Genomic DNA, 13,825 nt, shown 5'->3' on the forward strand with positions numbered 1-13,825 from the left:
AAGCGGGTACCAACAAAGAAAACGACAACCACATTAAGAAATCCAGGGAGATTGATCATCAGACCCCATCAGCAAAGGAAGCACCGCCAGCGCTCATGTCAACCGCCATACTATGTTTGAGGCCACAAACTTCGAACAATTTGACAGGGGTGATGTCCTTTGGAGTTCCGACTACTCCCTGAGTCTTCAGGCGAAGTAAAGTCTCGCGAATGGCCATATAAGCCGGTGCGAGGGTGGCAAAGCTGAAGATCATAATGCGGAAACCCATCTTCTGGGCCTCTTCAACAGTGATAATTGGGCTCTTGCCGTTTTCAACCGAGTTCAGGAGCAGAGGCCAAGGTGCCAGATCTTTCACAGCTTGCGCAGCTTGCTCCTTGGAAGTAAAGCCCTCAAGCAGGCCTACATCAGCGCCCTCTTCACGAGCGGCTCGCAGCCGAGAGATACACTCGTCATAACCAAGAGATTGGAGCGCATCGGTCCGAGCGATCAAAACGAAATCGGACTGTAGGCGGACGCGAGCTGCGTGAGCCGCCCGGATGCGAGAAATGTATTCCTCCTTGGGCACAACCTTCTTCCCGCTTAGATGACCACATCGCTTCATTAATACTTGGTCTTCCAAGTGCGCGCCAGCGACGCCAGCTCTAATGTACTGCTCCACGGTACGAGCTGCCATGATGGGACCTAAGGTGTAAGGCGTTAATCAACGAGTACGATATGGAGACAGCTGGTTTTAAAGATTTGGTCTCACCTCCATAACCTGTATCCATGTCTGCAATCAATGGAGCGCCGAAGGGATCAAGGTTCGCCAAGGTCTCTGCAGTCTCGCGCATGTCATTAAGGGAAGCTATACCCAAATCTGGCTGCCCGAGACGGCTAGCTGTAGTCCCAGCTCCCGTCTATAATGTAATCTGTCAGCTTGTCTCTTTTTGGGCATAAAGCTAGGGTAGTAACTGTATGATGCACCTACCATGTACATAGCACTGAAGCCGAGTTCAAGTGCGGTGCGTGCTGAAATGCCGTCATACACACCAGGGCAGACGATCAATTCGTTGGTTTCGAGCAGCATTTTTCTAAGCTTTTTTGCCCCTGACATCGGCTGCTGGACGCTGGAAGAAACATGGTTCAGCTGAAGCCAGGTATCCGATACCTGATTAGGCTTCTGAGAAACAGTACTCTGTTCTTTAATATTGTCATTCGCCGTCGAACTTGGCAAATGCTTGATCTGGTCAGAAAGCCGGTCAGTCAGCATATCTGCTGCGGCTGCCTGAAGTACGACGGCTGATTCGGTCTCCATCCTCGCGATGGGATCGACAGGTGTCATTGTAGAGACAGCCATATTCAAAGATGGAATTGTGTTGAAAGGTTGGGATAAATTTTTCAAAGTGTTGGTGAATGTTTGGAGCAGTCGAGATAGAAGAGGCGGCGGGACGTCGTGGTATTTATGGTTAACCCCTCCCTAGAATTTCGCGGAAGGCATGGACTCAAGTATCGACGTAGTCTTTGAGGAACGAGAGTATACCACCAGTTAAGGAGATGATCTCGGGCCAAGGTCCGATACGCCATCAGTGGTTGCCCAAGGACACGCTGTTGCCGCTTCAAGCAGTCCGTCGCCACCGATCCTCCCGTGATGGTTGTAACGTTTCGAGGCAATGTATGCCAATGTGACAAGGATCATGACCACCGCTGTGTCTTGGCCGAGGCGTCCGGGTTGCTGATTTACTATTGTGATTGGGCGCTGATATCCATCGCGGGCCCTGCACTGCTATCCCGGACTGAATACTACAGCTTAAGGGTTCATGTTTGCGACGTCGATCACTTGCAGTATCGCATCAACTTGAAAGTAGAGGGTTTAATGTCATGTGCAGTCTTTGCAAATTATTGGATGTAACCCTTTAGGAGGATTCAGGTGCAGATTGGAACTCATTATCATTTATTTCTCCTATTCTCGGACTTGGCACAGGTTGTTGTGAATATCCGCGTCCTACCTTCGTCGGAACAGATCCCTTTTTACTGCAATACATTGGCGATTTTACCCTTCAACAGCTGGAAAACCTCATGTTGACTTAGAAGTCAAAATCCGTATCAAAAATCTCAAAACAGGTAGTTGCATCATACGGCCGCGACAAGATTATTGTCGTTCTGGCCTGGCATCCACATGGATACTACCTGTTCCATCATTTGACACTGCCAGCGACATATAGACCCACTCTTAGCTTGCTACCTCGCCATTCCTGTCCCCCTCGGCGTGGCAAAAGTTGGCTATCTTCCTTGTCGCACCGGCGCATACGGATTACGCAGCATGCGGTGCTCACAGTTTCTCCTATCTTACGGAAAAAAGCAGCGAGCTCGACATGCCTCGGCGGACACGAGGGCCACGGTCACGAGGGCCACGGTCGCGATCTTTCAGGGTATTGGCAGCGCTGTTCGATGTAACCTAAGGGAGCTTGGTATTGATTTATCTCGTGCGGAGGAGTCCTTTGGCCAATTAAAGGTTGTACAGGAGCCAAGCAGAGATATGGCCCAGTGCTCAGCCAGCGGGCCGAGCCGCGAACCTAATCGAGTAGTCTGGTGATTTGCACGAACCTAATCGAGTAGTCTAGTGACTTGCACCAAGTATGAATTTAGCCGGGTTTCAAGCCTGCAGCATGAAGCTTTTGACCCAAGCGCTCCATGAGCCTCATGTTTATAGTCTTGGCACAGGTCTGGCAAATGGATGGCACTTAGTTTACTACTGAATTTGCCGCAGATATGGCCAATCATTGCCAATTCTAACTCGTGGGATGCCCCTTTTAGTGTTGCATAATCGCAAATTCGACATCCAAATGCAGTGTGACTCTGGAGTAGTCTCTGATCCATAAGCCCTTGACTCTCTGTCATCCTGTCCAATGTCTGCATAAAAGCGGATCAACGGGTATGAGCTGCTGCGAACCGGGTTGGGCGAACACATGCATGTGCGCCACAGTGACTTGGCCAATGAGATACTCCAGGGATGCGAATCTTGAACACCTTTTACACGAAACATTACTAGGCCTCACAGGCATTACGTTCAGCTGCCGTTAGGTCGACTATCCCCTGATTCGCCAATTTAAACGTAAGAAACAATTAGCGTCAATGGCCGAAGGCCGAATCTTTATAATGTTCCCCTTGGTCACCTGCGTCAGGGGCCGAGATAATAAATCCCTCAAACTCAGCCTCACACCCTGATGACGGTGCATAGTATCCCGATGACGGTGCCTAGGATACCATGCAGCTCTGCCGAGCCCTTGTCACGCATGCCGAGCCGGCCAAGTGAGCGAAGCCGGTCTTGCGTGACTTCATGGGCGACTGTGCAGTACCCCGTTGTTTACAGTTTACGGCAGTTGTGTTTGTCTGTCTTTGAGGTTCGCCGTGGGCGCTTATCCGCTTGGCGACCCGCAGTCAGTGGGCCTTAAGCCTTGCCAAGTTGTCGAAGCTCTCTATGGCCTTCCGTGATCGTCGGCCAAGCTACAGCTGAGACCGGATATAGGCACCTGCATCTCCGTTGCATGACATCGCTAAGCTTATGGCCTTCAATGCGTGCCAGTTGTATAAGGTGTCATTCGTGCGTATCTCGCAGAATATGTACGCCGAGATCTGACAAGGATTTCCGTTCCGCCGCTACATACTAGGTAGTGACCAATACCAAGCTGGCCGTTACTATCCGCTTAAATCCGTGAACAACTTGCTCCGTCGTGGGGGTGCAAGATATGATGTTATTTCCGGAAGTCACTTGGGTACCTCGTATCGTAAACCCGTGGCTGTGCGGCGCAACGGACTATTCAAAGGAGACTCACCCGGAGCAGTGGGAGCGCTTTTTGTTTTTCTGCCCAGATATTGAGGTAACATGCCCAGGCGGCGATAATCCTACCTCTTCCGACTTGTAAGATCCTGTTCCGGTGCACCACTGCAAATGTAAGTCGTCAACATCCTAGGAGGCCTCTTTCAGTATTTGGATGTAGGTTTGTCCTTGGAGCCTTGAATGTCTACACTCTTGAAGTTCATCAACACCAAGTCCTGATCAAGGCAGCAGTGATTCTCAAGCCTCAAACTAAGAGCAAGACCCAAGATTTCTAGGACAAACTCTGCTTCGAAATGCTCGATGAAGAGAAGCTCGAGGCCCAGCCGCCTCTTAGCCCCGAGACGAAAGAAACCTTGACACTCAAAGAAAGACTCGTTGGCCATCTTTCGGCCGAGGTTGAGGCCAACTCTGGACATTTCCCTTTGCTCGTTTGTTGTTTTGTCACAGGATTGACCGATGGGACATTGTATAATGGTAAGCACTACAACTTCTGAGACAAGGTACAAGAAGCTGTAGCTGACACTGATATTTTCAGCATACGGTACCTTCGTCTCCATGCAAACTGGTAAGCATGAGGACTTCTAATGTTATAGATTTCGCATAGGTTAATAACTCAATTACGTAGGCAACACTATTTTCGTGGCTTTGGGCACATCTGGGCAGAATAACAGGCCTTTTGGATGGGCACGTTCACTGTGTTCTATTGGCTGCTTTACGATAGGCTGTCTCGCGTTTGCCAAGTTTCACAAGCTAATCGGCGGCGCACGTCTCCGCCGGACGGTATTGTCGTCTTTCTTCCTACAGACACTTTTTGTCATCGTTGCCGCTGCCATCATCCAGGGTGGTATCATCGATGGTGCCTACCCGTCTCACCGGCACCCGTCCGATGTCGACTTTGCTGAGTTAGCTGCTGTAGCTTTGCTCAGTTTCCAAGCGGCCGGCCAGATCGTGAATAGTCGCGGGCTAGGGGTAAGCGAGGTTCCAACAGTGGTTATCACAAGTTTGCTGTGCGATTTGATCAGCGACGAGCAACTGCTGGCAGGGTTTACCTATAACGGCAAAAGGAACCGCAGAGTGATCGCTTTCGTGCTCACTTTGCTTGGTGCGATTTGCGGTGGCTGGATATCGAAGGCAACAGGAGCTGTGCAGCCTAGTCTTTGGTTTGTGGCAGCGATTAAAGGCGTTATCACACTGAGTTGGCTGGGCATGGGGGATTTGCTTCGTCGCTCCTAGCGACGCAACTGCTCCTGGTGAAGACAGGCGGAGGGTGTTGGCGGACCAGATCTGTCAACCCAAAAACACTCGTAAAATCTACGGCTTTGTTAGTGTTCAACGACCGATATACATGACACTAAGAATATAGAGCAAGGGAACGCTCGGTTTCATATGTTTCTGAGAGGAGTTGAAATTGATGTCCATGCATCTCAGTACTGGACCTGGAAATGGACAACCTCGCCCTCATTGTCTTACAATTTTAGAGAGAGTACCATTACATGATCTTCAAATTCCTCATAACAGATACACTCGCAATAGTCGCAGAACTTTGACAATTGCCTACAGCCTACACGATAACACGAGATCCCCCAGAGTTGCGCTATGTCCGCGTTGGAGCCCTATTTGTGTCTGCCGCATTATGTGACCACTCGTGGTACAAAACCCGATTGGCAATATTATGACGCTGCACGCCAGCGAAAGGGGCGGGGCCGACACAAATTAGTACATCTCATTAAGGCAGGACACCGAGTTGACGCCTAGGCGATCAGTAGCATCAGTACCAAATTGCATTGACGCGTAATGCGGGGTGGAACGGGAAGTATTCAATTCATCCTCATTCAGGCCGGGCATTTAACCTCTGGGTGTCCGTTTTTGGAAGCCAATCGGCTTCCACCTCTTTGCAAGTTTTCTCCAGGTTGTGTACATGATGTTCCATTACCAAGAGCCGATTCGATCAGGCTTATGACTAAGGCCATCAATTGAATCATTATCCACTGTTTTAATACTATATATTGTGTCCTGAGAATACGAGAACGCGTATTGTAATGAGACCCTTGTGTAGTTGCTATTTGCCCGATGGGACGTTGTATTTGCTTTGTGCGGGGCGTCTCGAACAATAAAAGCAGTGGATGTGAAACCGTGCTCAGAACTGACAAGTTCTGGTCTTGAGCAGGAGTCGACCATTGCCGTATCTTCTTGCCTCTTTTGTTCAGACGTCTTAACTCTGGGTACCGTAACTCAGTTTTACTCTCGGACAGCAGAAGCGACAATGAAGTCCCTACCCCAGAAGATTGTTATCTTGGCTGCACTGGTGTCGGCAGCTTTGGCATACTCCTCTGAATATTTCAGTGCGTCGGCCTGTACGAAAGTTCGCCAACGAGTTCCATGGTAAGATATCTATATCTCATCTCTGTTTTTAACCAGTCGCTAAAATTAGACAGGACTTCCCTTACGAAGGAGGAAAAGAAGTCATATATCCAAGCCGATCTATGTCTGATGAAAGCCCCCTCCAAACTAGGTATTCCTGGAGCTGTTACTAGATGGGATGATATTCAGTGGCCGCATGTTGTTCAAACGGCTTCTGTCCACTTCGTTGTAAGATTCTTATGCTTTTGAAAAGCGCATCAAAAGTGTTACTAAGAAATGGCTAGGGTGCATTCCTGCCTTTCCACAGGTATTACATGACTGCGCATGAGCGACTTATCCGAGACGAATGCGGTTATACAGGCCGTTACCCGTAGGTATTACATGGCCCTCTCCTTCTTGGGTCTTATGCACTGATATTATGTAGTTACTGGGACGAACCTGCAGATATCGGCAAACTTGCTCAATCTGAACTCTGGAGCGATGAATACTTCGGCGGCGACGGCACAGGGCCCGGTGGTTGCATTGAGACTGGTCCCTTTGCCAACTTGACTCTTCGTTGGACACAAGACAAGCGATCCGTTCCGCACTGCCTGGTTCGCAGATTCAACGAACTAGCCCTCACTCTGGCTAGCAATGCAAGTCGAGAGAGATGCAATGCCTTAGACAATTTTGTCGATGCCTGGAATTGCCTGGAGGCCGGACCACATGGCTCCGGTCATGGCGCTGTGGGTGGTTTGGTAAGTTAGATTAGTCTCAACGTAAATGGACCACTAGATTGTACTGATACTGTGATAATCAGATGAGCGATCCTACACTGAGCCCAGGCGATCCTATCTTCTACCTACACCACTCGTGGCTCGATAAACTATGGTGGGAGTGGCAGAAGGGAAATAGCTCTAAGCGTCTCAGTGATGTAGGCGGCCTCAATACTCCTAGCTTTGGGAGTTTTCCCGGCGGCCCATCATCTGGGTTCCCCAATGGAACATTCCCAGGATTCCCCGGTAATGGTTCCTTCCCTGGATTTCCTGGCAACGGTTCATTCCCTGGCTTTCCTGGAAATGGTTCATTCCCAGGATTGCCAGGCAATGGTTCATTCCCAGGTTTTCCTGGTAACGGCTCGTTTCCGGGGATTCCTGGGTTTGGACTGGGCGGCGGCGGGCCTGAGTTCAGTGAGTATTTTGGGGATAACGGCAACTGGACGACTTTAAATCACAGACTTTATATGGCCGAGATATTCCCGAATATCACCATAGGCGATGTTATGAACGTGAATGGGGATGTGGTATGCTCTGAGTATCTAAATGCCTAGCTGTTCGGTGGATTGCAATAGTTGGATCAGTCACCCTTGATTATTGACTGTGAATAAAATCTAGCATCTTGTACCTATGTAATTATTGACTATGCCATCAGAGACCTCTATGCAAAAACTTTATCGTGATAGTTAGGAGACAAGGTATTGAAAAATTTGTAATTGCTTCGCATATTTCTGGTGGAAAGGCCGTTGCTGGGGCTGACGGCTGATGTATGATACCATTCAGGGTTAGCGGTGGACATTGGCGAGATGTTTTCGGAAGTAAACGCGCTCGTACGGCCCCTCGATCCTACGGTCGGTCTCAATAAAGCCCAATTTGGCGTACATGCCGATATTCTCAACCATCTTAACGTTTGTGAATAAGGACACTGCTGAAAGCCCCCTAGACAAAGCTTCTCGCTCTGCATAATTCATAAGTATACGACCGTACCCACGTCCTTGAGCCGATGGATCCACGACGAGATTGTTGACTTTAATTGACCCTGCCGAGCCCTCGTCAGCGGCGAGTATGATGGAGCCTAGGACCTGATTCTCTACTGCCGAACGCAGCACATACACATCCTCAGTATCCAGCAGTTGTGAATAATTGGCCAGCATAGGCGCTGGGAGTGTGCCCATCCGATCGACATACTTCGAGTAGGCAGCAATGACCATGGCCTGGATAGTTGAGATGTCTTCCGCAGTGGCCCTGACGATTGTGGTTCCATTGCCAGATGCCATGATCAGGATATTATGCCCACAAACGCCTCGCTGAGGGTATCGAGAATAGAAATAATTTGTAGCTGACTCTGACAAGTGTTGCCAATACTGCTCCGTATTTGATTGACATTCACTCTCAATTTTGGAGGCCGGCAGTCATTTATCCCGCCGGAAGCAAAACCTGATGTTGCACTTGGCTACTTCACTTAGTCATGAGCCTCACGTGTAAATTGACCAAGGTTCGGCACCTGCACCGGATCTCGGGGTGGGGCCGACGACCGTCTGGCGGCCGAACACCGGACCTGGAGGCTGTAGCACTATCTGTAGAAGTACTAGTCGCCGCCACATTCATGGAGTGTGTCGTAATGACCAATATTACTTCAAACCGCAGCAATTTTCTACCTGTTTAGGTGTACACAAAAGACTTGTTGGGGGTCTAGAGACCTTGGGGGGTTTGTGTACGTGACACTAAATCCATGTGCCGGAGCCACAACAGGTGGTTACCTAGACCAAGATTCTAATGGCATCTTGCCTGCCCTTCTCGAATGAGTACGCCTAATGTTTAAGCATCGTTGATATTGACGGAAAAAAAATACTAGTGTTGCTTGAGAATGAAAGTTTTGCTAAACACAGCCCTCAGAACCCCAAGAATGTAATAATTTAATGCCGCGACGGCAGCAAGAGCAAAACAGTGGTGGGTTCGTTCTCCAAAACTATCCTAGCTATCTGTGTGTACCTCATATGCCGGTTCGTTCTTTCTCAACTTGGTTGGAGCCTTCGGCCTCTAGGTCCGTTGGTGGACGCCTTGTTGCGATTAAACCATGGCTATCGATCTCTTTCAATTCGTAGGCGCCAATATAAAAGAGCACGGCGATACCTGCAGCATAGAATGCAAATATAGCACCTGAAAAGACCACATATGATATTGTCGCAGCATCAACCCCAAAACAGATAGCCTCTCCTGCAGCAAAGAAACCCCGTTGGACGCCCATGTAGTGACTGAGCTTCTCGGGAGGAATGTCCAACGCACCAATGAACCAAGGAACGATGTATTGCCAAAGAATGGAGGCGGTCCAATTTAAAGTGAATAGTACCATGCTTGCACCATACTCGTGGTCGGTCCAATCAAGTGGCACGCTCGGGGGCGTGGTCCTGTCAATGTTTCTTGTGCGAGCGATCTCCCAAACCCAAGCGATACACAGAGGTAAGCCAACGAAGGTCACTCCGGCAAGAGACCGCGCGCGCTTTGTCCAGTCAGGTTTGTCGAGGATCATATGGAGCAAGTGACCGAAGGGAACTTGCACAACGAGAGCCACAAACGATAGGAGTGAGCGGGCCCGGAGACTGTTCTGGAAGGCGTTCACTGAGCCCAGGTAGATCAGAAACGACCCAGCTGGCAAGAAGGCCGGCAGCATCAGTAGAAGCTTCCATTCTTTAAATACAGAGAGGTTGGCCTTCAACTCCCTGAGCAGATCGCATTGCAGTTGGTGGTGCGCTGTGCTGCTAACGCCTGCAGCCTTGACCTGTGCTGGTCGCCGAAGTGTCAGTAGCGCCAACATAGCTACAACGAGCATGGATGTGATATATGTGATATAGATCGCTGGGGGCACTCCTGAACGGGACATATTATCTTTGTTGAGAATGACAGGTAGAATACTGCAGATAGTTGACCCTGTGGCTTGAAGAGTATTCTGGATCGCGATGAACTTTCCTTTGTTCTTTTCGTCCGAATAGGCCACTTGGATGTAGCCTGAAGTGATGAATACGGCCCCTGCGCCAATCCCGACGACAGCACCTCCCACCAGCGGGAATATTTGCTGCCCAGATACTTCGTAATACCACAAGGAGCCAACATATAAAGCATAGGTGCAAACCCCAAAGCACATGGTTACCGCTGGCCCCAACATCTTAAGATATGTCCCTCCAACGCAAGCCGAGAAAAACCAGACAGACGACAATATAGCATTTGTCGTTTGGATTACATGGGCAGACTCCGGGTGGCCCCCTCCTGCCCCTAAGAGATTGAGGGACACAAAGACCCCTGCGGAAAAGGCAATGCTAATGCCCGAGACAATGTTTTGGATCGAGGGATGCGATACGACTATTTGAGGCAGCGAGGGCCAAGAGTTGGTGGACAGAGTCATGATGGATTGGACTTTATTCAAATGAGGGATCTTTGACACAAATTTCGAAGAAATGGAAAATAATCATCAAAGGACCTTGAAGTCAAACCCACTTCCTGGCATAGGAACTCCTCCCTGTCGGCGGAATGGCTTCTTTCGTGCGGCGGTGATCGCCCTTTGAGCTAGCGGCAAATTTACTTGGAGTGACTACTGAATATCCATGTTATCTACGTGCTCGTGAGTTCCGTACACACAGCGTCTGATCTCAATGGGTCCGCAAAAGCCCCTGTCGGATTGACCTCCAAGGTAGTGAACATCCAGTGTACAGTCCTGTAGGCAATTCTCGTGGGTAGAAGACCGCACAGTGCAACATTTGTGGTTGCCACCACATCCGCGAATCATTCAACTGATTGAAGCCTTCGTGCATCCTATCCAAGTTGATGGTAACCGTAAGTTTCTCTCATTGGTGAATAAATCACTCTGTAGTCTTGGCGACTCCGACCCGACCACTGGACATGGCGTTGAAAAGTTGGCGACGAATCGCACCAAGTTGCCCTCCGCTTCGTCGCCCATGGCCGGATGTTGGAGTGTGAGCCATTTGATCACTGATTTGATTCGGTCGGGGTCTTTGGTGACCTCCCCGAATCTCGGTTAGCCAGTATCCGGGTGGTCTCGCGATGTGGACCCGCGGCGCAGCCGGTGCGAAGATTACCGAACCATACACTTTTTGGACCTTTCAGCGGTCGTCGTACACGCCGATGTGGATGTTTCCTGGTGCACTCATCGGCTACGGCTCAAGGAGACAGAGAGATGAAACCAAATTGGGGAACGGCACAATTTTGTCATCTTAGTCGGTCAAGACGCATGTTGTCAGCTGAAGGGCTAAAAACGTGCCTATATGCACATAAGCTCAGCACTACCCACGTGGGCGAGGCAGTCTGCAGTGTGAGGTTACCTAATCGGGACGAGGCGCAGTCACCGCTATCTGACATTTGTCCCTCGTAGGGCTGAAATCAAAGATGACAAGTAGCTCCACCGAGAAATTTCTCCTTTCGCCATTTGCTCCACGGTGAAACCGAGTACCCTTGTGCGCCATCACTTTGCGGCTTCAACGGCGTAAGAGGTAGGCACAGCCACGGGTTTCGGCCCGTGAGGCTCTAAATGGAGGAGTACACCTGCAGGAGTCATCCACGGCGTGAATAATGGCTTCCATACGCCAGTCATATTTGCAGCTTGTAGGCTCCCCTTGCACCATGATGGCGCGAGAGTCTTTAAGGCTGCAGGTTGCAAAGAAGGCAGTGCATAGACACCGAGTGTTGACCATGCACTGCATCAGAATATGAACCATATAAGTGACTAGATATCCAGGCACCAGAAAGACTAGAACGTGTCTCTATAACTTTCATTGTACGAAACATATGGAACTCTTTTCACTTAGACCCAGCTTATCCACCACTCCAGTCCCAGAAGGCACGATGGAGTACCGTCTCGCTCCCGGTCTCGTTGTACTCAACAAGAAGTATTTCCCGAGGAACTCTCTGACCGCAGCCCAAGTCGGTGCCAGCTCTTTCACATTTTCAGTCCTGCGTATCTTACGGGATGCAAGAATATTGTCCGGCATAATACTTTATAGTCGAGACGAAAATTTGGAAATCGCTCAATGTCAAGAAGAGGAAAGCTGGGATGGCGTGCCTGTAGTGACCGTCTCATTCAACTTCAGAATGGATAAGTCTACAGTCGCCCCATCACTTGCGAAGGCTTTCCAACTTGCGCTAGCCCGGGGGTTGAAGACACGATCTCCTATAGTCTACTATCAGACTGACACGCTTCTTCAATATCACCCTGATGGATTCCGTTTCTGCGTCACACACCATGGGCCATTCGTCTCCCACTTTACTGAAGAATTCTCTCCAGAGCTTGCCAAGCTTGCCTTTGGCGGCGACTCGAACAAGGTCGCCGTTCTTGACCAACAACAACAGACAGGTGTCGAACGGCTCCTCCAAGATGGGTTGGGCACCGTGCTGGCTCACTCTGGGCTTCAGCAACGGGTACTGCAAGATGAAGGTTTACAAGCATCGCGATTCAAGCGCCTTCGCCCGCCTATTGGAGTTCCGCCTTCCGAGAGCCCCGATATTCTACCGGAAAATATGAAAAACTTTATTTACGAAGCCGAACTTTTGCTGTTCACAGCAGTGGCACGTCTTGATTACTTCAAAAATGTCGAGCTTCTTGTTCAATCTGGGCTGGAACTCCTGAGGCGAGGGATACCAGTCAGAATATTGGTCGTTGGAGACCCAGATAATGATAGCTATCGCCGCGAGGCTCTCATGGAGTCTATCCCACCATTGCTTCGGTCAAAATTCCTTATTCTCCCGAGGCTTTCCAAGGATCACCTGTATGCTCTCTTTGCCTCTGCCCAGCACAATGGTATTTTCATTTGCCCGTCGAGGTATGAGACACTAGGGATCACACCTCTCGAGGCTGCAGCTAGTGGAGTCACAACTCTTATGGCAGGTACCAGGAATGTGGAAGCGATCTCTTACATGCCAGCATGCTGCCATGTTGCCCAGGATACGTCTAGCATCGCCACACGCGTACAGATGATTTACGAGGACGGAATACCAGTCTGGGCAGACATGGTCAAGAACCATGTTCGCCCTGCCACTTCCCTCGAAGGCTTCCGGGACGATTTGCTCAGGGCTTGGAGAGAAATGTCACGTTACAGCAAGACCATGCCTGCACCGGTAGCCCAGAACACTCGCTACCGATCAGACAAGAGGAAACCCAGTATCCCCTCATTGTATCTATCCGATACTTTCATGGAGATGCTGAGGCTGGTCTCTGTCTGATATCCAGCTTGCGCTAGTGATGTCTCGCTTCCAATGCTGCTGAGAACGGGAAAGAGTCACCGGTCAGATTGTTATAACTTCCAACAAAGGCCCCGGTTACCCCCTGCTGGTGTGCCACATTGCATTTATCATGGCGTTGCGGACTTTCTCCTTTCGGGTTGGTAAGAATAAGTGGGAGTACGGATTTCGCTTCTCTTGCTCGGAAGCATGTACACTAGGGCCGATGTCCCCTCTTAAATTTGAGGGCATTTTGTAGGATTACGGGCCGATAGATTCTCACAGTCTCAAGACACTGATAGATTTTTTTCTTGTTTTCATTTCAATACTATTTGTACCAATACTCGAGCCCATGTTTAGAACATGACCAATCGTGCTTAGTGACTGTCCTGATCAATAGTTCTTTTTTTTTTTTTTCATACTATCCGAAATTCGATCCGAACATCCGGATTCAGGGATCGCGGAGGGGTATTGATGATCTGATGCCGGACACAACGGTTCCCTAGTGCTCATTTGTTACCAAATGATGCATGTCACCATTTTGTTTGCCAAGATGGGGCCGCATGCGTGTGTCCGCTTCCAAGCCCCGCCAGCGCCTTATGGATACAATTTACACTGTGTCATACATGGTATTTTCGCGTCGCACAGCCTTGTTTCCAGACGGCGG

At 49.7% G+C, this 13,825-nt stretch overlaps 6 protein-coding genes across 6 annotated transcripts; 3 read left to right on the forward strand and 3 right to left on the reverse strand.

Moving 5' to 3' along the window:
- Positions 1–58: 58 nt before the first annotated feature.
- Positions 59–1,321, reverse strand: JN550_008471 (uncharacterized protein; the record flags this gene model as incomplete). The annotated part of the gene is made up of 3 exons (XM_049320436.1): positions 59–681; positions 749–896; positions 968–1,321. The coding sequence occupies 3 exons, from the start codon at positions 1,319–1,321 to the stop codon at positions 59–61; spliced, it is 1,125 nt and encodes a 374-aa protein (XP_049169693.1).
- A 2,789-nt stretch (positions 1,322–4,110) lies between these two features.
- On the forward strand, positions 4,111–5,050 carry JN550_008472 (uncharacterized protein; the record flags this gene model as incomplete). Its single annotated transcript, XM_049320437.1, has 3 exons — positions 4,111–4,291; positions 4,353–4,382; positions 4,443–5,050. 3 exons carry the CDS (start codon positions 4,111–4,113, stop codon positions 5,048–5,050), a joined length of 819 nt encoding a protein of 272 aa, XP_049169694.1.
- Positions 5,051–6,080: 1,030 nt separating this feature from the next.
- JN550_008473 (uncharacterized protein) lies at positions 6,081–7,487 on the forward strand (the record flags this gene model as incomplete). Its single annotated transcript, XM_049320438.1, has 5 exons — positions 6,081–6,199; positions 6,253–6,406; positions 6,463–6,548; positions 6,603–6,915; positions 6,978–7,487. 5 exons carry the CDS (start codon positions 6,081–6,083, stop codon positions 7,485–7,487), a joined length of 1,182 nt encoding a protein of 393 aa, XP_049169695.1.
- A 231-nt stretch (positions 7,488–7,718) lies between these two features.
- JN550_008474 (uncharacterized protein) lies at positions 7,719–8,210 on the reverse strand (the record flags this gene model as incomplete). Its single annotated transcript, XM_049320439.1, has 1 exon — positions 7,719–8,210. One exon carries the CDS (start codon positions 8,208–8,210, stop codon positions 7,719–7,721), a length of 492 nt encoding a protein of 163 aa, XP_049169696.1.
- A 716-nt stretch (positions 8,211–8,926) lies between these two features.
- JN550_008475 (uncharacterized protein) lies at positions 8,927–10,096 on the reverse strand (the record flags this gene model as incomplete). The annotated part of the gene is made up of 1 exon (XM_049320440.1): positions 8,927–10,096. One exon carries the CDS (start codon positions 10,094–10,096, stop codon positions 8,927–8,929), a length of 1,170 nt encoding a protein of 389 aa, XP_049169697.1.
- A 1,691-nt stretch (positions 10,097–11,787) lies between these two features.
- JN550_008476 (uncharacterized protein) lies at positions 11,788–13,161 on the forward strand (the record flags this gene model as incomplete). Its single annotated transcript, XM_049320441.1, has 1 exon — positions 11,788–13,161. The coding sequence occupies one exon, from the start codon at positions 11,788–11,790 to the stop codon at positions 13,159–13,161; it is 1,374 nt and encodes a 457-aa protein (XP_049169698.1).
- Between the last annotated feature and the right edge of the window lie 664 nt (positions 13,162–13,825).

The sequence above is a fragment of the Neoarthrinium moseri genome (genome assembly GCF_022829205.1).
Source record: "Neoarthrinium moseri strain CBS 164.80 chromosome Unknown scaffold35_Wmoseri_CBS_16480, whole genome shotgun sequence".
NCBI classification, from domain to species: domain Eukaryota; kingdom Fungi; phylum Ascomycota; class Sordariomycetes; order Amphisphaeriales; family Apiosporaceae; genus Neoarthrinium; species Neoarthrinium moseri.